General features: G+C 36.4%; 2 protein-coding genes across 5 annotated transcripts in view; both read right to left on the bottom strand.

Moving 5' to 3' along the window:
- Nucleotides 1-1,483: 1,483 nt before the first annotated feature.
- LOC306856163 (UV excision repair protein RAD23 homolog B-like) lies at nt 1,484-14,885 on the bottom strand. Its single transcript, XM_079395215.1, has 10 exons — nt 14,554-14,885; nt 11,469-11,550; nt 11,136-11,215; nt 9,180-9,370; nt 7,365-7,411; nt 7,145-7,272; nt 4,669-4,807; nt 4,460-4,587; nt 3,446-3,601; nt 1,484-2,750 (listed from the first exon to the last, which is right to left on the bottom strand). The coding sequence occupies exons 1-10, from the start codon at nt 14,617-14,619 to the stop codon at nt 2,637-2,639; spliced, it is 1,131 nt and encodes a 376-aa protein (XP_079251341.1). The 5' UTR covers nt 14,620-14,885; the 3' UTR covers nt 1,484-2,636.
- A 6,467-nt stretch (nt 14,886-21,352) lies between these two features.
- Nucleotides 21,353-27,140, bottom strand: part of LOC306856389 (zinc finger protein 462-like) — a gene marked incomplete at its 3' end in the record, with an annotated part of 55,730 nt that continues 49,942 nt past the window's right edge. For 3 of the 4 annotated variants that reach the window (XM_079395657.1, XM_079395659.1, XM_079395658.1), the window contains exons 12-13: nt 26,452-26,563; nt 21,353-23,922 (exon numbers count right to left, since the gene is read on the bottom strand). In XM_079395657.1, coding sequence (XP_079251783.1) covers nt 23,733-23,922; nt 26,452-26,563 — 302 coding nt within the window. Of the gene's footprint in view, nt 23,923-26,447; nt 26,564-27,140 lie in introns of those variants that run through there. The other variant, XM_079395660.1, reaches the window with a different exon arrangement.

Here is a 27,140-nt window from a genome sequence, read left to right as displayed (position 1 = left end):
TCTAGTTTACTAGCTAATAATAATAAAAAAAAAAAACTTAAATTATCCAAAAAATTTTTTATTCAATATTGTATTAAAAAATACACTTAGGCCTATCTACAGTTAAATATTATATTATGCATTTATTATTTTACTAACAAATCTAAATGAACATATATAAAACAGATTTTTGCTGAGATTTGATGCAGTGACAGAATGTGATTACGAAAAGATATGCATCACACCTGGAAAAAAACTTGAGAAGGCGGCTAAAGCCCGATTCGGAAGGTAATTGTTTCTCATATGGACGTCTGTAACAGTGATCAAACTCATGGATTCAGATGGAGACTCACATCTCCCTGATGGCACATGTTCATCTGTTAAAGATCTCTTGATCTGGAAAGCATCTGCTGTCTACAAACGTCTGGCAGATGTCAGTTTTACATACATTCTAAATCATAAACATCAAGACATCCACTAGACGTCTATTTGACATCTAAGGCAGTCGTGGCCTAATGGATGGAGAGTTGGACTTGTAACCTGAAGGTCGTGGGTTCGAGTCTCAGGTCCGGCAGGGATTGTAGGTGGGGGGAGTGAATAACCAACACTCTCTCCACCCTCAATACCACGACTGAGGTGAGACCCTTGAGCAAGACACCGAACCCACAACTACTCCCCGGGTGTATGTTCACTACTGAGTGTGTGTTCACTACTGAGTGTACACTTGGATGGGTTAAATGCACAAACTCAGAGTATGGGTCACACACCACTTCCCTTTTAAAAGGAAACGTTCTATAGATGTATTGCAGATTAGCAAGCACCCTAAAAATATGTCTTGCAGATGTAAATAGACATCAAATAGAGTCTCTGAGATGTGTGTGTGCTATCAGGACTGGGACAGCATTAAAATCACCAAAATGGTGAAAATCACTTGCATCCCTGAGAAACTAGCGTCTGAATAGAGCTTAATGTAAAGTATGATTTTGGAGAGGCGTTTAAAGTATGAGCTAAATGTATTGCAGACAGTGAATATTGAGAGATATCAAGAACTAGAGGTCTAAATGACCGAATATTTCTTAAATCAATTATTAGCTCGCTAGCGTTTTTCTAGGCCTAGCTAATCAGTAGCGCTCGGTCTGTTTTGGTCTAACATTTTGATTAGAAGTAATATATTTTGACATACCTGTACGTAACGCAAATCTTAACGTCGTTACCGATCACTTTATTTACCTTACCTTAGTAAAAAATGTCTTGATATAACGGATTTGTAGTGAAGGGTCATTTCGCGCCATTCCTGTCAGACTCCCGCGCGCGCGCTAATTTTGGTCATGCGCTGTTTGAACCAGACATTTGCGGGAAAATTTACATACGATTAGCCTAAAAACACAAAAAATCCACAAAATATTACACTCCTAATGCTTACCTGATTAAAGTGACATGGTACCAGTAGCTTTTTTTGTTGTTGTTGTGAAGAAACACATCTAAATGTTTTTTTTTTATTTTTGTCATTTTCTCCTTATAACTTTCTGAATATTGTATATTTGAGGATTTTAAGACATTAAGTGCCTAGCCAGGGTCTTTTAGGTCTGGTGTGAGAACATAACTTATAGCGTCTTTGAACCATACTATAGTAAAGTGTATTAGTATATTATAGTATTTACAACACTGTTAATGAATACTACAGCATACTGTAATATTAACTACAGTCAACTGATAAACTAATACTGTAAACTGTAGTGTATTGTAGTATAATATACCCTATAGTTGTAGAAAACTTACAGAATTGGGTAAAGTCATTTGTTTATATTACCACAGCAACTATAGAATTACCATAAATTAATTCAAGTACTTTACTATAGTATGGTTCAAAAACACTGTAGTATTTACTTTACAATAGTACTTTATCATGTGGTTGTAGATCTATCTCCTCAAGGTACAACAAAAGAACAGATAATCTGTATTTACGTTGAAAACGTTTATTTCCCTGTAAAAATGACATTATAGTGATATTAATGTCAAACTATGGAAGTCATATACATGCTTTTAATGGTTCTTAATGTATAAGGGCTGCATGTGTCAGTATCACTCAGAACACCCTCAGCAAGAGCTCATAAAGAGAGAAACCAATCTATCAGAACTCCATTTGCTTCTTTAAAATCTTTACTGTCATTTAAAACTGCAGTATTTGGGATCCCTATTAATGTCACCTTGAATGAGAGAAAGAGAGCGATAAGAAACAGAAGAAAAACACGGGCCTGAACAGGGACACTGATTAAACCAAATATCCCAATATCATGGAAAACTCATTTCACGACGAGCCCCCTGAACCTGCTAACATGTCCTAACGATGGAGAAAACAATGCTCTTTATTGGTCATAAAAAAAGAACGCATTAAAAACAAACAGGTATCACACAGGCAAGTGTTAGATGAAGCAAAGAGGTTTTTACTGATTTCTGCCCCTGGAAACGAACAATGCTCATCTCCAGACGGACGTGCTCATGTCATCCAGTGTGTAAAATTTAGACCGAATATGACAGCCTGTGTGTTTGTGTGAGAGTGTGTGTGTGTGTATTTGTATAGATTTTCTTCTCAAAAATGATCATTCAAAAAGAAAAAAAAAACAAGGGTGGAAAATGATCGGGGTGCCACTCCTCCTCTAATCATCATCAAAGTTCTGTTGTAAAAGGAAGTTTGCAGCCAAATTTTCATTCTTCTCACAAGCAAAGTAGGCCTGTATAACGAGTCCTTCTGGGAATCCAAGGGCTTTTAGCTGAGGAAGAAACACAGAAAGGTTAGATAAGACCACAGAAAGACTCCTGGTGTCCGTTTGGGGAGAAGACTCGCACACCTTTGATCATTCGCCAGACAGATCCTCCATCTGTATCTCTCTCTAATTAAAGGGCCTCGGTCTAATTAGTTAAACTTGAAATTCAGGCTTTAAAAAGTATCTCAAGGCTCAGACCTCAGAAGTTAGAAAAACTAGAGTTGAGGATGCAGCAGCCTTTCTGGGCTAGTAAGAGCAAATCAACAGCTTGTTGTGGCCATTAATTACTGTGAATAGTTACTGAAGCACACTGCAAGTATTTCTATGCACTCTCCCTGAAACACACACACACACACACACACTCATGTTTTCATGCATTACTTGAACACTCATTACAGTTTTCCCAGTTACAGAGTACTTAAGTCTTAAATTCAGTTTGATCAAATTTAAGCTCATAAACAGTATTAAATATCTTAAATGGTGCAACAAAGGTTATAAAATTGGGAACGGAAGACCAGGAAATGCAATAGAGTATGATTAAGAATGATTTAATTAACTAAATGGCAAAATATGGACATTATACACTATAGGACATAGTATTTAATTTTATATGTGCACGTATTTGATACAGTGAGTTGGCAAATAATATAGCGGCACCTATAATAACTGTTCTTAAACTGAAAATGTGTTAAGCGTTTTACCCTCTCAATAGCTTCTTTCTCCTGCGGTGTGACCTGGATGTAGTTCATTTGCCCGCCTCCTGCCTCGGCCACGCCTCCACCACCGCCTTCTTGCCCCGCCTCCTGCACCGGCTCATTAAGCATCTGGATGAACTGCTCCTGATGGCTGCTGATTTGCTGTGAATCACGAGACAAAGAATAAGAAAGAATAAGTTCTGATCTGCTGAGAGACAGTGAGGATGTCAACAGAAATCACTGCATCACACTTGAAGACGTTCAAGTCAAGAGCACCGTAGGGGTGTGTGATATATCATTGTTTTAACCATGTACAATTTGACAATATTTTTAGTATTTTGCAAAAACCATTCAAAACACCTACAGAGCGCATGCATACATTACATGAAGTCTAGACTAGTGCGTGTGTGCATTTAGAGTGTATTCTTACGCTGCATGATTCAGTCTATTAAAATTACATTTAAAGTATCTATACAACTTTTTATAATTAATATAAAATTATTATTTATGCATTTGTAATTGCAGGTTAAATGCATTCATGTCCTGCATTAAACAGTGTGTAAAAGCATCTAAATGCTACTTCAGATGCAGCTTCTGTGTTTCCTCTGCATTGCAAAGATTGTGTCGATAATGATTTCATTTGCTTGGTAACAGCCCAAATGTCTTATTCTAATTCACTTATTTAAAAATTTGACTCAAAAGATAAAGCACACTTTAAGAAAAAAAAAAAAAAAAAAAAAAAAAAGTTAAAAAATGCCCATAAAATGTAAAAAACAATTTAAACTTATTGGAAGAGATTAATTTCTATCTGACCCCCGCACAGAATATGAAGAATTTCAAAAACTTTAGGAATCAGCCGTCCACGGTAGATACCAGCACAATAACACTCAGCAAAATATCATCTAATTATTATCAAAATCGTCAAAAATATCAAGATATTATTTTTTGTCAATATCACACACCCCTATCAACATATAACGTTCAATGTATAATCGGCGCCACCCAGAAGTGTGTGTGTACCTGCAGGAGCTGCGGGTTCTCTCTGCCGATCTGCTGTAGTAGAGCTGGTAGGAGAGACGGGTTCTGCTGGATGATCTGTCTCATCTGCAGGAACTGCGGCTGGTTCCTCAGGAACTCCAGAGGATTGGCTGCACATACAGGACAGAGTCAGAGAAGTGTGCTGTCACTCAGAACCGTCTGATACATGCGGTATAGCGTGTGTCGCTCACCCCCTGATCCTGTGCTGGGCTGTGACGGGGCGGTGCTGGACAGTGAAGAGAGGCCTGTGGACACAGTAGGAGCGAGGCTTCCCACAGGAGCCACGGGGTCAGCACCTCCCACACTGCCCTCGCCCTCTGCAGGAATACCCTACAATACACACACAACCCTCAGAAGATGCATCCCTAAATCTGCCCTGCCCAAGCATTTGCACTAGGGATGCACCGAAATAAAATTCTTAGCCGAACCCGAACAAAATGAAACACTGGGCCGAACATGGTTTTTCATGTATTTTGACAATTTTTTTTAAAGGAGACATTTTTACAATATGTCTCAGGTGTCCCCAGAATGTGTCTGCTAAGTTTCAGCTCAAAACACCCCACAATTTTGAAAATGCCTATTTTGAGTGGAAGCAGAAACACGCTTTCGTGCATGTCTCTTTAAATTCAAATGAGCTGCTGCTCCCCACCTCTTTTCCAGAATAGAGCTGCGCCATTACAACTCATACCTGCTAAAAAACATCCGTTTTGGTTCTGATTATCACGCTGAAGTCTTGCATTTTAAACCATATTAGTTTAAACTTCTGATATACGCTTGCGAAATCAAAATGGATAGAAATATTAAAGTAAATTAAAGGGCGGTAATATTATAATGAGATGCCTTTGCTACGTCACTAGGAAAGCGAAATCAGACGCACTCGTTTTTTCAGACGCTTGCAGAAAAAGGCTTACCAAAACAAAGTTACTGGATTAATCTTTTTCACGTTTCCTTGGTTGGTAGATGCACCGGGGACCTGATTATAGCACTTAAAACCTGGAAAAGTGTTTTCAGATTTTTACTGTTTTGTCTTGCTTTTCAATGAAAAATCAATTACAAAACAACAATTTTAAAATATTTACTTATCACTGAACATTTTTTTTACATTCTAGCTGACATTATACCAAAGCAGCACAATTTTACTTAATTAATTTGGCCATTTTTGAGAATCAGGCATGTATGTTTTTTACTGGACAAATAAATGCAGTCTTGCTGCGCAGAAGAGACTTCTTTTAAAACATTAGAATGTATTACAGATCCCAATTATGTGTGAATGTTACAATAAATGTATTAGAGCTGTTGTAATTATTATTATCTTTATTATTTTATAGAACAGTAATTTTACAATACTAAAATTTCTGAATGTTTCAGTGAATTTTAAAGAATTATCTCAGTGCTTTTTGTTGACAGATTTATAAATGATGTTTGTCGCACGTATCGCATTGTCACATGCCTTTAAAAAAATCATACAAATGTTCCTGAGCAGCTGACGAGTAACACTGTTTCAGCGCAGATTTTCCTCGTGCTTTGGACTCTGAACCCTGGCTAAAGAGCAGATAGAGTCGCCAGCTCTGTCAGAATACATGCAAGTTGTCCGTGTATTAAAAAAATATAATATTCTGCAGTTTATTTACTAATTAAGGCCATTTCGTGACTTTAATCATCATACAATAACCAGCAACTACCACCCCTTCCTCTTCTCATCGGAGACATGAGATGCAGCGCTAAACAGTCTCTCGTTGTCGGTGCTGGTATATTTATCGATCTCTATTTGATCGCATCACGTCATTGTTAATGACAATTTATTTGGTCTTTTCGCTTCTTATAATTTTGGTTGCCGAACATTCGGTGCATCCCTAATTTGCAGCACAGAAGAACATGACATACTATAGTAAGAAATAAGAGAGTAAGTATAATGAAGCCTAAATAAGAGCACTAAACAATGGTTGCTTTCTGTGGAAGGATCATCACTATGACTGACATTCGTCGATTGATGCATTTTGCAAATTTATTGCAAGACACAACAGGCAAAAATATTGTTTTCTCATACACTGGTCAGTTTTGTCTATTTTGCTTTCATAACATGGTCTTTTTTCAGACTAGTGGAAAGAAAGCATGCAAAATACACACTTAAGCATTTATTTTATTACACTATCTTATTGAGTCTGTAGATTTCAACCCATATCTTGAGTTTTTTCTTTTACAAACACCATACTTTACAGTTTTATTCCTCTCAATATTCTGAAGGTTTGCTCATATTTCGTTCAAACTGATTTATACATGAAAAACATGGTGAAAATGTGCTTGTTTTCTGTCAGTTGACAGCATTGTCTGATTTTTCTGAACTCTAATGTCAACAATATTATTACTTTTGAACCTGGTTTTATTCAACGGCCAGATTTTTGTTCTGGAAATGTTTGTAACCAGATGTATAATTAGACAATACCTCATTTGCATATTTAAACAGCATTTCAGAAAATCTGCAATACAATTTTTAATATACGTTGTCTTAATATACTGTGATTAATCAATTGCTGAAAGTCTAATGATGTCTATTTAGCATTTTAACCTACTAACCTGAGGTGTTTTGCCTTAAATCAGTGTAATGCGCTGATTTAGATGTCAACACAGAAGATTTGTGGTGTTATATTCAGACGGTCAGTCTCTCACCGTGAGCAGGTACTCGACGGCGCGGTCAGGATTGTTGAAACTGGCTCTCAGTGCCGCCACCACTCTGTCTCTCTCGTATCCCATCAGCATGATCTCCATCACCATGTTCTCGTAGGACTGACCCGTCACTGCACACACAAAACACACACAAACTCACTTCATCCCGCAGACATTACTACTGAATTCATAAACTGGAGAATGTGCGAATATGCTAATTTACCCAACGCAGACGTCGCCTCTTCAAATATGTTTGCATTTGGCAAAGAACTGCAAACAGAAGAAAAAACAACAACAACAAGCTTAATATGCAATGGTGGTCACAATATCCTTCTGTGTGTTTATTTGACATACATTTGCCCTAGATTTATTTAGCTCCACTGAAACTAACTGTTTTAGAAGAGACACCAGACCCATCCAGCAACAGCACTCACATCTAATCAACAGTAATGGAGTTTATAGATGGACACTCATTTGTCTGGGTGTGTATTGTGTGTTTTAGAGATGCAACAATAGAGGTAAGCCCACGGTTAAATACATCCTTGCATTTTTTTAAACCAGTTTTCTGTTAGTTTTTGATGGCTTGGCCACATCAGTGTGTTTTTAGCCATTTAAAATGTGATTTAAAACAAATTAACAACAACAACAAAAAAGTGAGGTATTTTTCAACCAAAATAGGATGGATTGGCCATTATGGAGTGCTATAAACATGTAATGTGCGTTTCATTCATACTGGACACCGGAGGGCGCCCTTGCACAGAAACTGCACACATGCATCACAGAAGTAATAGAACTCATGACTCTCCAGTAAATCTCTAATATGGACAAAGGCATTGCTATCGCTTAAAAACAAATAAAACGATATAAATGTTTTGAATGATTAAACAATAAGACAAACACTCGACTGCAGCAATGTATGTGTTCTTCAATGCATCTCAGGTATATTTTATAATTAATTATATTTATAATTTATTGCTAATTGACATAGCCTTTATTACAGTATAGAATATATTTTCTGCCTCATTCTGTGAGTCACATCACAAAAGGAAGTTATTTCAAACACTCAAATGATGTTGTGAAGTAAAAACAAGTTATAATATTCTCTTTTGTTGGACAACAGGTTTAGAATGGCTTGTCATTGCATGTTATTAGAAAGGAAAAATGTTTGCCGTGTGTTGCTTTTTCAAATGCACGCTATAAGCAGGGAGGTGTCGGACACAGAGCACATTCTGAGAGAAATAATTATTTAAACAAAACTGAAAAAATAAAATTCACAAGCGTGTATTGAATAGTGCTGTCTGAGGACATAAATACATGAACAACATCTCCTGAACTGCTCCGAGTCATTCATCAGAATTCATCCTTTTACCGTTTCTTTTGAGTAAAACTAGCGTCATATCATACATACACAAATGTAAAGGTATTTACGAACACCCTTCAAAATAAAAGTTTGGTTTAACTTGAAGACATTGTGCCAGAAATAGATTACTATTGTTTGAATGTACATACTACTACTACTACTAATAAAAAAAACATATTTCTTCCATGTTCTAATTTTATGTTTGCCAAAAAAAAAAAACTTTAAATAATTAAAAGATATATAAATGCAATAGTCTTCATTTGATATCCAGTAAAATTTAAACAAAATAATTTCTGAGGAAAATAAAAACATTTTATAAGGCTATTGTAAAAATAAATTTAAATAAATTCAGCTGTTTTGATGCATTCAAATAATTAGACATGCTAAAATAGAATTTGGTAACAAAATATATGGAGAGAAAAATAAAATAGGGCCCCAAACATGTAATTTTTTAAAAACTTTTAATAAACTGATGTGAAGTTATTCAAGTTTCATGATGACATGCTTTTTGATTAATAAAATAAAATTTAACCATTAAAAAGGTGTCCAGAAATTTTAACTGAAAAAAATGAATTTGGTAAAAAATGAAATGGATTTCTAAGGGCCCTAACTGAACCGTGGATGTCAGACTGAAAGGTTTGGTATTATATTGAGAATTGTGACATCCCTAGAGTTTACCTGACGGGTGTAGAGGAGGGCTCAGCGGCATCGGAGGGTTTCTCCTCGGCGGGTTTGTCCTCTTCAGTCGCGCTCTCAGACGGGCTCTCTGCGGCCGGGGTGGAAGGGGTCGGGGTCGCTGTAGTGCTGGAGGACGCAGCGCTGGCCGCTGTGGCAGCAGATGAAGAGGCCGATGCAGGAGCCGCTTTCGGCTGCAGGAGAAACATCACATTACTCACAACTTCACACTGACATCACATCCACTAACATATCACCTTCTGCATGCACATAACATCTATCCAGAGTCACTGTCACACCAGCACGCAGAGTTAAGCTCATTTACTAGTTATGAATTCAATTGATCAGACATACTTTGATTACTAAAATGGAATTAAACCATTAAAACAGAACCCAGAAAAATACAACAGAAAACAAAGAGCTTGGGAAAATAAAACAGACTTAAGAAAAAAATAAAACTAATTTCACAGGGCCCTAATAATGTCATTTCTGTTGAAATTTGATGTAAAAACGCACAAGTTTAATTACACATTTTCCGATTATTAAAACGGAATTAAACCATTAAAGGTGCCATAGAATGCATTGATACAATATTTGAAATTGTTCTCTGATGTCTACATAGAAGGGATGTGGCTTAGGCAAGGGCAAAGATTCTCCAGAAACAGTTTTACATGGTCATTTACAACCCTAGGATTTCCCCGCAGAATGAAACGGTCTGTTATTGGCTTATGTGGAAGGGTCATAAATAATAATTTTGAGCTCTGCTCTGATTGGCTGTTGCACAGTGAGGCTCATTTCAGTAGTTCACAAGAAGGAAACACAGGGAGGAAAATATATATTTCAATACTTTCTCGCGCAGTTATATCATTGGGTAATTATACTGTAAATAAAATGCGGGCATCAGGGAGCCGCTATTAATATGCTGGGCATTGGAACTGCTTTTGAACGATCACTTTTCAGTTTCGAGATCGCATGTACTCTGTTTATACTACGAAGTGCCAGAACTCACCACACATTTCACAAGATCAGATGCTTGTCATGGTGCTCAGGATCTGTAAATCATTCGCCATCATCCTCAGGCATCTCTCCTTACTCTGTTTATATGGTAAGTGAAATCTTATGTACTGTAATGGAACAGGCTACCGCTAGCAACGAGCTAACCATGTCCCTTTAGTGGCTCGCGTTATTTTAGTAGGACGCGTTATTTGATTTCCGTGCCTTTCTGAATAAAGACACCAACCCATCCCTGCACAGCCTGGAACATTACATTTATTTCCATTATCTACCATTTTCCAACTTCTGATGGTTCGGCTGGCAGCAGACCTAGAACATGGGCGGGTTTATGCAAATGTTGGGGGCGTAACTATTAGTGATCCCGACTGTAACGTAACAGGCAGTGTTATGTTCTGATTCGCCTGTTTTTCAGTGGTCTTTTTTAATCACGAGATTTACACAAGGAGGCGGAAATAATGGTGTTTGAGGTTCACTGTATGTCATTTCCATGCACAGAACTCTTATTATTAAACTATGCCAAGGACCCAAGGTAAAGACAGTTTTCCATTCTATGGCACCTTTAAAACAGAATCCAGAAAAATAACATGCAAAACAAGAAATACATACTTTAGGAAAATATAAAAAACTATTTTATAGGGCCCTAAACATGTAGTTGTCATTATACATGGTTTTTGATTACTAAAATTGAATATAACCATTAAAACAGAACACAGAAAAAATTATTTCATACAACAAGCAATAGTGTATGATGCTTGATTTAGATGAAAAATGGTCTCAATCTCAAAGCAATGACACTTTTCTTTTCACTTTATCCATTTACATAAGTTTTCAAAATTCCTTTTGAATATATTTCAGAATTTTTTAGACGTCAAGAGTCACACGTATCAAACTCTGCAGCAGAGGAGCAATTGCACGCAGGCGGTGATAAGACAGATAATGCCTCACCTTTGCTACCATAACCACCACAAAGTTCTTCTCATCTATCTTGTACTCCTTGAGAGCAGAGTCATCGTTCAGGATTTTGCCTGCAGGGGACAAAATAATTAAAATAAAGGAGCCGTTATTCATCAGCCTGCAGCTCTCGCGTCTGAATCTGACAGCCGTCAGTCATTCATCAACACATGTCAGAATGATGCTCCGCATAACTGTACATTATCACTGCATTTCACATGATAACACAGAATAAGATGACAAATCATGTGCGTCACACAGGTCACATCCTTATCAGCTGGAAACAGATGCCATACAGTCACAGCTTATCGAACGCTGAGGACGAACCTGCATATATCAACTTCTGTCCCGCCACCGGAAAGTTATCTTTTCCCTTTTCATTCTCTATTTTTTCCTTTAAGGCCTTTACCTGTAAAAGACAGAGCAGGAGAAAACAAATCAAAGTCTGATCTGAGAGAGCAAACAAGCACACACACACTCTTCTGCGGTCCGGCTTAGCACTAAAACCAGCTCACGACTGCTGTATCAGATCATGTGACCCTGGAGCACAAAACCAGAAATAAGGGTCTTTTTTTATTGAGATTTATGCATTCATCTGGAAGCTGAATAAATAATCTTTCCCATTGATGTATGATTTGTTAGGATCGGACAATATTTGAAAATCTGGAATATGAGGGAGCAAAAAAATCTAAATATTGAGAAAATCTCCTTTAAAGTTGTTCAAATGAAGTTCTTAGCAATGCATATTACTAATCAAAAATGAAGTTTTGATATATTTATGGTAGGAAATTTACTAAATATCTTCATGGAACATGATCTTAATATCCTAATGATTTTTGTCATAAAAGAGAAATGTATAATTTTGATCCATACAATGTATTGTTGTCTATTTCTACAGATATACCTGTGCTACTGATGACTGCTTTTGTTCAGCGTGTAAATGAGTGTGTAGTAGGACATTAGTTGACATCCCAAACGACAAAACCACTCCAATATCTGATCTGACCATGTGGACCGAAACATTTACAAAACTTCAATATCAATCGGATCTCAAAGCAAATATGGAAGTGGTTTGGACCGGATCTGTTTGCACTCCAAGAAACTACGGACTGGAGCCAGAAATGGAAAGCTGGTCAAACTGTTTGCTGCTTTCCTGAGAAAGAGTATTTCTAAGAATAAACCGTTCCAAAAGGTCTGAAAAAACAGGAAGTGTGGACTAAACCCACCGAGTGTCTTCCTTCCTAAAGGTCTAGCTGACCTTTGACCCATCACTGCTGACACTTCACCTCATCCGAGGAGGATCACGTCTTATTTAACTTATTTATTTGCCCCAGATTATAGAGTTTTTTAATCTGGTTTTTAAGAGTTTTTAAAGTTTAAAGGAATAGTTCACCCAAAAACACACTTCTGTCATCATTTACTCTCCATGAAGTCGCTCCAAACCTGTACGAGTTTCTTTCTTCTGTTAAACACAAATGAAGATATACACTACCAGTCAAACGTTTTTGATTTTTAATGGGTTTTTAATAAAGAAATCTCTTCTACTCCCCAAGTCAGCATTTTTTGATCCAAAATACAGTAAAACTTTTAAATATTATTATAATTTAAAATATCTGTTTTCTATGTGAATATGTGTTAAACTGTAATTTATTTCTGTGATCTGCAGCTGTATTTTCAGCATCATTACTGCAGTCTTCAGTGTCACATGATCTTCAGAAATCATAATAATATACTGATTTACTGATCAACAAACATTTCTGATTATTATTATGTTGAACACAGCCAAGAAGAATTTTTTCAGGTTTCTTTGATGAATATAAAGTTCAGAAGAACAGCATTTATCTGAAATAGAAATATTTTGTAACATTATAAATGCCTTAATCATCACTTTTGATCAATTTAAAGCATCCTTGCTAAATAAAAGTATTAATTTCTATAATTTCTTTCATTAAAAAAAAAAAAAAAAAAAATATATATATATAAACTGACTCCAAGCTTTTGAATGGTGTAGTAGTGTAAAATATTACAAAAGCTTTTTTCAAATACATGCTGATCTTTGGATCATTCTATTCATCAAAGAATCCTGAAAAAAATTATTATTGATGATGATAATAATCAGAAATGTTTGTTGAGCAGTAAATCAGTATATTATTATGATTTCTGAAGATCATGTGACACTGAAGACTGCAGTAATGATGCTGGAAATACAGCTGCAGATCACAGAAATACATTACAGTTTAACACATATTTACATAGAAAACAGTTATTTTAAATAGTAAAAATATTTCACATTATTACTGATTTTGCTGTATTTTGGATCAAATAAATGCAAGCAGAAGAGACTTCTTTTAAAATCTTAGTTCAAAAACCCAGCTGGTAGTGTATGACAAATGTTGGTTTCCGGTCCCCATTGACTTTAATAGCAGGGGGGTAAAAATACTAATGTATGAAAGTCAATGGGGACCAGAAACTGAAAGTTAGGAAAATGCTGTCATTATTTGCTTTCATTTTTGGGTGAAAACCCCTATAATACCCAAAACATCCACCCTAATAGACTAACATGAGTATCATCAGTATCTTTACTAACTACCTGGGAGCAAACACAAAGACGAGCAGCAGATTGAGATAAAGACACATGACTGCAGACAGCAGAAGTAGCTTTGATAACACTCATGTCATTCAGCTGCAGATCTTTAACTGCACATCTAACAGAAAGTTCTCATCTAGAAGACACAGTCAAAGCAGCTCAACTGTCTGTAAACACTGAATTCATCAAAATAAACATCAATCCATCAGCGAAGCTCTTTTATGTGTTCAATTATACAGCTCGGTTATTTCAATCCACGTGTCTGGAAATCACATGAATCATGGAGCAGATACACAGACTCCTCTCTCTCTGTGTGTGTGTTCATATACACCTCTCACACACACACACACACACATATAACACACACACACACACACACACACATATAACACACACACACACACATAACACACGCGTTAAAACCTTTATAACGCCACAGCATGACTTGCTAAAACACATAATTACTCTTTAACTGTCCGTCTGACACGACTGCAAAGTCAGAATGATGGTTAAATGACTATTATGGTGATTTTGGAGTACCTGCGTTACTTTTATGTCTCATTTAGACAACTTTTATCCTGTTTCGGTGAAAGTAAAAACTCATTTTATGAGCAGCTAACATGCTAATGCTAAACCGCTCACAGAACTCCGTAAACAGCGCCAAGCGCAACCAGCAACTAGTCTTTAGAGTTAAGTTAAAGTTACAGCGTAATTACGGTGTATTTGGGTGATTTGACTGGAGTTTTCGTGTGTTTTATTGACATCGCTGACAGAAAGCTGTTAGCCGCTAGCATCGCGCGCTGCCCTCGAGCGCTCGTCTCTCACCGTCTCCTCCGCGTCGATGTCGATCTTAAACGTCTGCTGCTGGAGGGTTTTCAACGTGATCTGCATTTTCGCGTTCTTCCGTGTCGCCGCTGTGGAAACTGACCGAGGGCTGGATCGCTGGCTGCGTTTTTTTCGCCGTGGCTCATCACAGCCTGTCCGCCGCCATTACGCGCATAAACACTCGACGGCAAGTCTCCCTTTTACGCCGCACTGCGCATGCGCCGCGCACCGACGCGTTTGCGTCACTGCAAGCGTGAGCGAGAGGGCTGATGGGAAATTGTGTTTTTGTTGCTATTCCGCGTGTTCCGACCTCTGTATTTATCTATCTGTCTGTCTGTCTGTCTGTCTTATCTTCTTTTTTCTTTATAATGTCATCTAATGTTGCATTTAATTTCATAAGTTTATTGTTTATACTTCCATAAAAAAAAAAGAAAAAGGAAAAAAAAATAATAATCTAACCTGACTAAGGGTTTATACCACATTTCAAAAGCAAATTGTTTAGTAATTTGGTTAAATCATTTGCAAAGTATAGGTAAAATAAATAAATCAATTAAAATACAATTTTCTTTGTACATGCCTTTAAATGGCATTTTTCTGGAACAAACACTAAAAATATAGTTAAAAATACTGGTTCTTTTAACATCCATGGGATCTTTTCATTGGATAAAAGGTTATTAATACTGTAAAATGTTATTAAAATGTGTGTTTTTAAGAACTGTTCATTAAAATGTTTTTTTGGGGAACCAAGAATAGTTTTTCTTTGGCATCACAGCGATAAAAACCTGAATCTGGAAGCTTTATTTTAAAGTGGATGCATGGTCTCATTGGAATGGAACTGGTTCACTGGAATCAACGCTGCATGGGTTAACCTTGTTAACCTCCCAGCTCTTCTCCAAGCAACAGAAACTACATATAAACCGTGAATGATCCGGTGTAGTTGGCACATTCGGTCATCACAACAGGAGTGTTTTGCTGGTTTGAAAGCCTTGCTCTGCAGAGAGTGGAAACACAACAGATGCAGAATCACTGGGAGCCGCAGACGTCATCCGAGCCCAACCCGAGACACCAGCTGCCATCAGACAACACAGACTTAGTTTATTTGGATTTATTTATCCTTTATTTCACCAGGATAGTCCCATCAGTGCTGCCAACTCAGTTTCAGGGGAAGTTGCTAAAGGAAGGTTGATTTGGAGCTAAGGGTTGCTAAATAACATTGTGATGTCATTGCGTAATCACAGTGCAACATTGTGTCACTGCATCGATATATATGTTCATTTAGATTTGCTAGGAAAATATTAAATGCATAATACAATATTAAAATATAGATAGGCCTAAGTATATATTTTTAACATAATATTGAATAAACACATTTTTTAACAACTCAAGTTTTTTTATTAGCTAGTAAACTAGTAAAACTCTGAACTATTATAGTTTGAAGCAGTGTATAAGTGGTTAGTTACTATACTACACTCTAAGACAAACCTGTAAATATAGGGTTATGTTAACATGAAGAAGTTTTCTGTATTTATTGTTTCCCCTGGATTTTAAATGCCGCATTGTATTTTGTGCTTTTGGGTCACAGGGTTAAAATGGAAAATGGATATGTCCTGGAAAATTACTAGTACCTTTAACATTTTTCTAGATATTTTTCTTAGTTTACTAACTGATCAACAATCACAGGTACAAGCTACAAACAAGGTGTATCATAAATGAACAATTATTAAATTATTATTATTAAGTTGGACAATTGCAAATAACAGGAAACGTAATACATGTGATGTGTGTACTGCATCTTTGGTTTCCTCTTTTTGTGTAATTTAGATGGAAAATGTGCCTTTTATCATCTGATTCGCTTATCAAAAACTGCTAAAAGTTGCCAAATATATTTTAAAAATTGCTAAACTTGTTGCTAGGTGCTTTTGGAAGATAATGTTGCTAGGGTAGTCTGAAAAGTTGCTAAATTTAGCAACAAAATTGCTAAGTTGGCAGCACTTAGTCCCATTCAGATGCAAAATCTCTTCTTCCAGGGAGTCCTGGCCAAAAAGGGGGCACAGAAAGTTTCACAATTAAACAAGTTATAAAACTAACAACGTTTAGTTCTGTACTCATGCAATAACAAATCAGACAATTAAAGCAAGTGCATTTCCATTTAAAACATTTTTAAAGAAGGGAGAGATCCTGATATTATAATACTCTGCAGCTCGTTCCATAACGATGCAACAAAAAAAGAGAACGCAGTTTTTCCAAGCTAAAATAATAAAATAAGTTTAACAGTGATCTAGTGTTATAATTGCAGGTATAAAAAGATAAAAGATCACAGATATAATTTGGCATCACTGTGTGGTATGGCGCTTGCAACGCATCCTGCCGCAAGTCAGTTCAGCGAATAGTGAGAGCAGCTGAGAAGATCATTGGTGTCTCTCTCCCCTCCCTTCAGGACATCTACAGCACCCGTCTCACCCGCAAATACAGGTGCCATCAGTTATCTTCTTATGAAGGACTTGCTTGTCATTGAGTCAGTGTTGCTGATGCAAAGTAAGCCCTTCGTTACCAAACACCAAGAAACTAAATTAAGATGCAATTATGAATCATTCGCAAGCTGTTAAACATTAAACTGATGGTTACTTTAAAACTAACCTTCATCTGGGAGATCACAGAGATATGTGAATATTTGATCTGTTAACTGGTTGCATGTCAGATTTATTGCATGACTCGGGCAGAGTAAAGCTTTTGCCATCAAACATGGTTTACTTAATCAATGGAGTCAGTGTAATGGTGAAAGAATAGATCAAATGAGCCAATTCATGGAAGGTTTGCAAAGAAATCTCATGCTCCCTTGTAAAAGTATTTTTAAAATACAAAAATACAGTAGTTTATTTTGATACATGGTGTGGCTGCTGTAATTTGTAGTTTATTTTGATACACTTAAAATGAAGGTATTTGGTATTTTATTTTAAAATACATTTTGATGTATCTTTGCCCAACCCTGTACATTTCAATAAGTTCAATGTATATATATTTTCATATCTGCATGCAATTATAACATGCATAATGATTTTTCATATTGGACACATACGTGTACGCACATATGCATGCATGCTACACATTGACATACACACGATATACATTTTTCACAACATGGTAACACATTGAACTAAATGTGAAATTCTGAAGTAGAAAGACTGAGATTGTATTTTCTTGTAAAATGTACTACAATAGTCTTTGAATAGGAATAGCCTCTCCCTGTACTGTATATTAACTGTATTTTTGTTTTTGTTTTCATTGTATTTGTTTTATATTGTATAAATAAATCCAACTAAACACTGAAGCTTGACATGTTCTGGTGTGTTCATGCATGCTGTTAAATATCCATCTGTCTGTCTGTCTGTCTCTCATCAGACATGTCTTTGCTGTTTAAAGCCGAGCTCTTCTTGGGTCTCGAGGGTCTCCTCCTGCAGAAATACTCGTGTGAAGTTCTGATCCGCTGATCCCTCATGTCTCGCAGATATTTTTTAAAAGATGATGTTATGGCTGTGAAATCAAGCGCTTATAAAAGCAGCTCTGAAACACAAACTCTTCTGTTGGGTCAGACGTGACCTCCTTATTACAGCTCAAACAGACAGTAACAATATTTTCTTGTGTGTATATATATATATATATATATATATATATATATTACACAAAGATAACCCAAGTAAATGCAAAATGCTGTTTTGAAATTTATTAAGTGAAAAAAGCTGTCCAAACCTGCCAGGCACTATGTGAAAAAGTAATTGCCCCCTATTTCTAATAACTGGTTGTGGCAATCAAGTATTTGCGATCACTGGCAACAAGTCTTTCACATCGCTGTGGAGGAATTTTGTCCCACTCTTCTTTGCATAATTGTTTTAATTCAGCCACATTGTAGGGTTATCGAGCATGAATGGACTGTTTAAGGTCATGCCACAGCAACTGAATCGGATGTAAGTCCAAACTTTGACTTGGCCACTCCAAAACCTTAATTTAGTTTTTCTTGAGCCATTCAGAGGTGGACTTGCTGGTGTGTTTGGGATCATTGTCCTGCTGCATAACCCAAGTGTGCTTGAGCTTGAGGACAAACTGATGTCTGGACATTCTCCTTCAGGATTTTCTGATAGAGTGCAGAATTCATGGTTCCATCAATTATGGAAGTCATCCAGGTCCTGAAGCAGCACAGACCATCACACTACCACCACCATGTTTGAATGTTGGTATGATGTTCTTTTTATGAAATGCTGTGTTGGTTTTACACCAGATGTAACGGGACACACACCTTTTAAAAAGTTAAACTTTTGTCTCATTAGTCCACAGGATATTTGCCCAAAAGTCTTGGGGATAATCAGGATATTTTTTGGAAAATGTGAGACGAGTCTGTGTGTTGTTTTTGGTCAGCAGTGGCTTCTGCCTCGGAACTCTCCCATGGATGCCGTTTTGCCCAGTCTCTTTCTTATTGCTGAATCATGAACACTGACCTTAATTGAGGCAAGTGAGGCCTGCAGTTCTTTAGATGTTGTTCTGGGTTCTTTTATGACCTCCTGGATGAGTCGCCGCTGCGCTCTTGGAGTAATTTTGGTAGGCCAGCCACTCCTGGGAAGGTTCACTTACAAGTTTTCTCTATTTGTGGATAATGGCTCTCACAGTGGTTCGCTGGAGTCCCAAAGCCTTAGAAATGGCTTTATAACCCTTTCCAGACTGGTACATGTCAACTATTTTGTTTCTCATCTGTTCTTGGATTTCTTTAGATCGCGGTGTGATGTGTTGCTCTTTAAGCTTGCTTCACTTTGTCAGACAGGTTCTGTTTCTTGATTCAACAGGTCTGGCGGTAATCAGGCCTGGGTTTGACTTGTGAAATATAACACAGCTTTCTAAAATAATGTGTTTAATCACAGCTCTTTCATGATTTAACAGGAGGGGGCAATTAATTTTTCAGCTAGGGCCAGGCAGGTTTGGACAGCTTCTTTCCCTTAATAAATGAAATCACCATTTAAAAAACGGCATTTTGCATTTACTTGGGTTATCATTGTGTAATATTAAAATTTGCTTGATGATCTGAATCTTTTAAGTGTGACAAATATGCAAAACAAAACAGGAAGGGGCAAAAACCTTCATGGCACTGTATATATGTTTAATTCAATTAACAGTGTATATATGTATATACATATATACACACAGTATATACATATGCATGCATGTATGTGTCCAACATCTTCTGCATATCTGAACCCTTTCCAGCATTGACTGTATGATTTTGAAATCCATCTTTTAACACTGAGGGCACAGCTATTACAAAAGGTGAAAACGTACTGATGCTCAAAAACGCAACACAATGCATTAAGAGACGGGGGTTGTAAACTTTTTGAATTGGATTATCAGGGTAAATTTTACTTATTTTGTCTTCTGGGAAACATTTAAGTATTTATGTAGCTTCTTAAGTGCAGTACCAAATGAAAAAAAAAAGATCTTTAAACAAAATAAGAAAAATTGACACATCATCATGTTCAAAAGTTTTCAATATATATATATATATGTATATATACACACACACACACACACACACACAGAGTTAAATTGACACTGTTAAATTATTAATAATAATTAAGGTTATTAATAATTTAACAGTGTTATTAATATTAATATTAGGCCCTAATTATTGTGTGTATATATATATATATATATATATATATATATATATATAATCTATACATTCAGGTCAACATGACTCAAAAGCTCCTGAAAATTCAAAGACATCGCCAAGAAACACAAAATCTTGATGTTATCATACACTCACGAGGAGAAGGACCCATTAAAAGCAGCTCTGAAGGTCAGATGTGTTTCTGACTGCAGGCCACTGCCTCGTGGATTTCATCATCAGCTTGTCATCTTCTTCAGACTGATGGACTGCAGGGAAATGATGTTTCTGGCTTTGTCCTTCACGACCCTGAAGAGCATCTCTAAAGAAGCGTTCGATCAAAACCGCATCAGCCTGAATAAAGCCGAGCCACCCCAGACAGCGGCGGGAGATTTCTGTGCTTTCCGCCGGTCTGCTCTCTGGGTTTATTCCTCTGACCTCACACAGATGGACAACTCATGGAAATGCATTGGTTCAAACTCTGGTATTTCCACACTATTTTCAGCTCATCACACTCTGTCTTTGAACACAAGCGTTTATTTTCTCCAGAACAGCTTCACCGTCGTGAGACGCATTACAAGAACAGCCAGGAGATCTCCTCAGGGATTAGAGATAAAGATGAATGTCAAACGGAGAACTCAATGAAAATATGGCTTAAATCTTTGGGTTTTGGGTACATTTGTTCTCTGTTCTAAGAAATCATCTGGTTGAAAATGTTTCGAAATATCCAGTTTAAATATATGCATCAAGATCTAGGGCATGAAAACAATCTACACTGAAATAAAATGATTTATTGAATTTACTAATTTTTTTTAAGGTAAGTGGTTGCAAACAATTTATTTTACGTGTTTTCTTGTTTGAAAGCAAATCTGCAAAGCAAAGTTTTAAGTCTTAATATATCAATGTGAATAGTGAAAATATGGTTAAATATATATATGTATTTAAAAACCCTGCTTCACTACATAATATTATTAAAAAAAATAATAATAATTTCAATTGTTTTCTTGATGAGCATTTCAGAACAGAGACACCTTCTTAATATTTCTGAGCACAAAGCAATGATTTTAACTCAGAAATGTAAACCATCTCATCACAGACGAGGTGAACTCGAGCCCTAAACAGAAAACAACACAAGCGAGTGTGCTTAGGTTATCTGATAACTTTATTACCAAGTTAAAAAAAGACAATGAATTACAATATTTACAGAATATAGAGAAATCAAACTGTAAACAACCAGTCTAGTCGACATCACGAGCCACCATCAGAAATCATTTCACAGAAGAAAAGGCCAAACGCAGGAGATCTAGTCAAGGTCAGGAGAGAGTTAAAGGGCAACGATAGAAACTAAAGCGCATCTATATACAGATATCCAGTGTGTTACGATAGCGGACGCCATCCACTCTTCAAAGATCATTTCTGATGCTTCTTCAGAAGACCGGCCTACTCCTTATGAAGGACATGAAGGGGTTTGAGGGTACAAAAGAGCTTTTTTCATTCTTAACCAGACAATTTACAACAGCTTTGAACAGTGGAGAGCTAAAAAACAAAAGAAACGTCTTCTATTGATTTGTATTTTTCTTTCTTTCTATTCTTCTCTTTTTTTTTGTTTATCAGAACAACACTTAAAGGAACAGATCCCTTTCTGAAACAGAATCCACAGTTTAAACACTTACCGATGAGGAGCTTCGAGTTTATACACGGCTGCAAAACAGCATGCAGGTTTCCCAGAATGCATCTGGGTCGGCCCTCAGCAATGTCCAGTCATTGCTCGGGAAAGACACTCATATCTCAGGAAAACTTTGGGAAGCGACACTTTTGGTAGCGAGAAGAGGCTTGCTTTGTGTTTTCGTGTGATAATTCAAATGATGGATATTGGTCGAGAGCTTGAAGCGTAAAACATCTGCGTCTATAAGGCTTTGGGGTTTTTGAGCAGCAGCTTCCATCCCGTACAATCTCATCCTTACGGTTCGACGGCTTCGTGGCGTTTCTCCGCAAACGACAGAAGCCTCGGAGTCTCGTTCTGCTCAATTTCCCATTTAAAGGAACAACCCCAGTTAGTTCAAGACCCAGAATCGGTCCTTCAGCAAATCATCTTTAGAGTAAATCACTTCTGCTGCTTGCACTCAAAAAAAATATTTAGGCCTAAATTTAATATTCATGCATTTGAATTGCATATAAAATCTATACAGTTTTAATATAAACAAACTAATTAAATTAATGCGATGCATATTTGTCAGTCATGCATAAATGAAACTTAATAAAATAAACTAATTATTTTACTAATAGTAATAATGAATAATGAATGTGTTTTAAAAACATTTCTTTCACACAATATATATATATATATATATATATATATATATATATATATATATATATAGACACACAATTTTTTTAATAGCATTTTTCAGGTAGTTTTAATTTAGTTTAACCTGATGTACTAAAATTAAGCTAAAACTTTCAACATATTACTATAAAAAATATTTATTTATTTAATATAAAAACTATAATAGTATCTCAATGATACTAAATTAACACCGAGACAGAAATGTGTCCGGTTTCACTTCTGTATGACTGACAAGCATGCGTCACAATAAGTTTATTAGTTTGTTAAAACTTCATTTCAAAAACATTAATCTTACATCCAGGCCTAAATATTATCGTAAGTGTGTTTTGAACCCAGAATACTCCTTTAAACAGACGGTCAGAATCAGCAGCAGACCGGCAGAAACACGTGACTGCGATCCGTCGATGTCCAACACGTCTCTGGACGGCCGTCGTTATTAAAGTGAAGCGGAAGTGCAAGACGAAATCTTCAAAAGTAGTAATTTGCTACGAGTTTTTGGGGCAAGTGTTGATACTCTAAAATCATGTCTAAAAGAATCAAACGATCTAGATAAATAAGATGACAACTATTCCTCAAGGAATTCAGCAACAGGAAGATTAACACAAGGCTAAAATGTAAAAAACAGAAACCGCCAGGCGACGTTCCGAGCGAATCCGAGTGATTCCGAGCGAGAAGCTTCCGGATGGATCATCTCTCGTTAGAAACGGACGTCAATCACGAAACGCCGTCTTCAAGACTATCAGCGTGTGCGATCGCAGCCGCGGAAGACATTCGATTCTTACGTATTGTTCATTACGTATGCTTATTTTAATCAATGTAACAAAAAAAAGTGCATTGAGAAAATGAGGGTTTGGAATTAAAATCTCTGGTTTCCGAACGGAGGGGACTCTCGATTCGATCGGATCTCGACTCGCGGTTTCTTTCACTATTGGTTACCAATATATCAACATCTGTCCTGAGGGACCAAGTCACACTTCGTAGAATTCAGTGTAAGATTCAGCAACTGAACAAACGTGAAACATCAACATCTAGCGATACTCCAAACCGGATCATCACTTCCACAAATCTAGCTTTTTAAACCAAACACTCAAGAAGCAGCCGATGTTGTTCCGCAACAAAACAAACGATGAACAGACAGACGAAACAACGGGACGCGTGACGTTCTCTACAGCTTTCGTTTTGCTCCTAAGGGTCGTTTTTGGTCTCCAGCGTCTTTTTGTCTTCCTCGGTCTGAATCGGACACTTGGATTGGTCAGACTGATCCACAGTGTTACTGGATAGGTCCAGCCCTCTGTCAATCACAGCCGACGGACCAATCAGAGGCAGCGCTGACGAGGGCACAGGACTGCCGTCTTTCTTGCTGCCGTTAACAGTCCTGAAAACACAAAACACGTCTCCTCTTTAACTCTTTCGTTACTGTGGAACACTTTTGTAAGGGTTAAAGCACACAGAGTCTGAAATTCTCGCACGTTAAAAAATAAATACTACCTCACGTTGTGTCAATCACGTTTAAACACTGCCTCTGCAACTTTTATCCGTCATTAAAAAATAATAATTCAGATCAGGTTCGATTTTCTGCGTTTTCGCATCCGATTACAAAAGAAAAAAAAAAATTTCTGACTATTTAAGGACTTAAATTTATGCATTTCTGACTTATTCAAGGACCTTTAACAAATTTTTCCCAGACATGAAAATATCCAAATGATGTGTCATTAGTAACCCTTTGAAATAATCAATAATTATTTAATTGTTTTTTAAAAAGTGTGTGAAAAATTGTGTTTTATGGTCGGTCACAATTGTGGGATATAGTGTGTACTGAATTAACATTTCTGCAGTCATAAAAATTGTTATATATCTCAGCCCAGCTTTTTTAAACTGTTTGATCACATTCTAGGGTTACTATTATGCATAAAAACAAACTTATACAACACTGATAGGAACACTGAGATAAAAGACGAAAAAATACAACCATCAACATATTTCAAAATTGTTACTTTTATGTAACATATTACATTTTTATATTAGTGCTACCAGTATTACATCATCAATATTGTAACTTATTTGTACGATTTGAACTTTTAATTTAGTGCAACATTTTAGTGCAACAACTGCAATTGGATTTATATGTAAACCTAAGTTCACTGTTATCCCAGCGATCACTATTGTAGACCATCAAGATGTTTACTCACTCTATGACCACACTCAACAAAACTGAATATATGTGAATGCATATATTAATACTAGACACCCTAAAGGTAATGTGTACCAAAAATCTTTGTCATATCTTTATGTTAATAAACTTTACTAGCCTTTCGTTTCAGAGCTTTGATGCGGTCATCATCTTCTCAAGGTGCAAACAGGAATTAAACTGCTCTGGGCTGTGTTTCCCAAAAGCATCGTAAGCCTAAGTTGATCATAGAACCATTTATTATCAATGGAGCTACGATCAACTTAAACTTATGATGCTTTTGAGAAACACAGCCCTGGTCATGTGATAACTTGCACTAACCATGTGAAACTGCACATATTTAATTGAGACCGTTTACATCGCCTCAAAGACCATTGCAAAAATAAAAAATATACAGACCTTTATGTGTGCACTTAGCATGTAGGACAATGCACACTGAGCCACCTGTTGTGCCAATTTGTGGTGTGGTTTCTTGGCCCGCCACAGAGTATGTGTAATAGACACCTAAGGCCATGAAATATGACATACTGCCCTAACGAAAGCCACATATAGAACACTTTTTTATAATACCAGTCTTTTTTTATAGACCCTTGAACTTGGCAAATAGGACAATGCACACAGCTGTATTGTGCCATCAGCTCATTTTGAGATGCCGTAGAGGATGTTAAATTGGACATTAGGCCTTGATATTAGAGGCACTACCATAAGGAAAGGCAAATTTTGAGCAAGTAGATCTCTACTAATTATGCATCCATGCTCTCGTTTTTGTCATAGATGGCAGTGATGCACAAAGGAAATAGGTTATAAAAAAGTTTCTCGTGTGCATGCAAAAGTCTGTATTTTATTATTTTTGGTATTTTAGGGGCTCTGTATGTTGTCAGTTCGAGAAAATCAATTTAAAAAAACCCTGAAAAAATTAAAGTATTAACAGCTGACTGTACTATTTGTGACCCTGCAGCACAAAAGCAGTCATGAGTAACACAGGTATATCTGTAGCAATAGACAACAATACATTGTATGGATCAAAATTATACATTTCTCTTTTATGACAAAAATCATTAGGATATTAAGATCATGTTCCATGAAGATATTTTGTACATTTCCTACCGTAAATATATCAAAACTTCATTTTTGATTAGTAATATGCATTGCTAAGAACTTCATTTGAACAACTTTAAAGGAGATTTTCTCAATATTTAGATTTTTTTGCTCCCTCAGATTCCAGATTTTCTAATATTGTCCGATCCTAACAAACCATACATCAATGCAAAGATTATTTATTCAGATTTCAGATGATGTATAAATCTCAGTTTTGAAAAATTGACTCTTATGACTGGTTTTGTGGTCCAGGGTCTCATATTGTGTATTTTGAAGTTTTATTCATGTAACAAACAGTAATAGTCACCACTGATAAGCTATTACTAAATATAATGTAGAAACTTAAATTTTCTGTAAAGCTGCTTTGCAAAAAATTGACCCTTATGAGTGGATTTGTGGTCCTTGGTCACATATACCAAATATAAAGCTGAAAATAATGCTGCATGAACCATTCACGTTAAATATGGTCCGAAAATCTTCTGAGAGGTTTGGAAATGTGAGTCTGGAAAAGTATGGAACCCAAACCTTTTTTGTAGGAACCCAAACCTTTTTTACGGTCACTATTGTGACCAGTGGGATTAAATGGGTCAAGTTTATCACAGAGATCTGGAGACTCACATGCCGTGTCGAAGGACGTGTCGCTCCCATTCGGAGCTGAGCGTGAAGGTGCGGCCGCAGAACTCACACGGATAACGCTTGACACCGCTGCTGCCGGGAGACTCCGCATCCCCTAAAACACCAGAAAACACAACAAAACCGCTCTGACTTTCTGACAGTTCAACAAACAAATGTGCAGGAAACATCCCAAATGGTCAAAAAGACTAAATAAAATGAAATGTCATTTGTGGAAAATCTGCATCTTATCCACAGTACATTGCAGTGTAATTTCAGTATTATTGAGAGAAACTGAAAATGAACCTGAATTTAAAACACATTTTCTGTTCAGTATATATCACGTTTGTTGCAATATGCTAATATTTATGCATATTTAATAAGATAATGCTAATTTGGATATTAAAAAAAAACAGTTAAAGGCTAAACACTACAGGCAAAATCGTTGCTTTCTGCACTGGTTAGTTTGAGATTTTGGACTATTTTGCTTCCGACTAGTAAAAATTAAACATCTAAAATACACATGTAAGTATTTTATTTAAGTATTTTATTGCACTTTATCTATTTGCATCTGTAGATTTAAATTACAATCCTTATCTACCAGTTTTCTTCTCTTAAATACACCAAACAGTTTTATTCCTCTCTATATTTTAAAGGTTTGTTCAAAAAAAGTGTTTGTTTTCTGTCTGTTGACA

Source organism: Barbus barbus (genome assembly GCF_936440315.1).
Source record: "Barbus barbus genome assembly, chromosome: 36".
NCBI lineage: Eukaryota > Metazoa > Chordata > Actinopteri > Cypriniformes > Cyprinidae > Barbus > Barbus barbus.
This window is presented reverse-complemented; position numbering and strand designations above follow the sequence as displayed.

Excerpts from the sequence above, each read along its gene's own strand:
- LOC306856163 (XM_079395215.1), bottom strand. The coding sequence starts at position 14,619 with ATGCAGATCACGTTGAAAACCCTCCAGCAGCAGACGTTTAAGATCGAC. Across the intron at positions 7,412-9,179 it reads CCCTCCTCTACACCCGTCAG|TTCTTTGCCAAATGCAAACA; the intron begins GTAAACTCTAGG and ends TTCTGTTTGCAG. Across the intron at positions 7,273-7,364 it reads AGAGGCGACGTCTGCGTTGG|TGACGGGTCAGTCCTACGAG; the intron begins GTAAATTAGCAT and ends TTGTGTGTGCAG.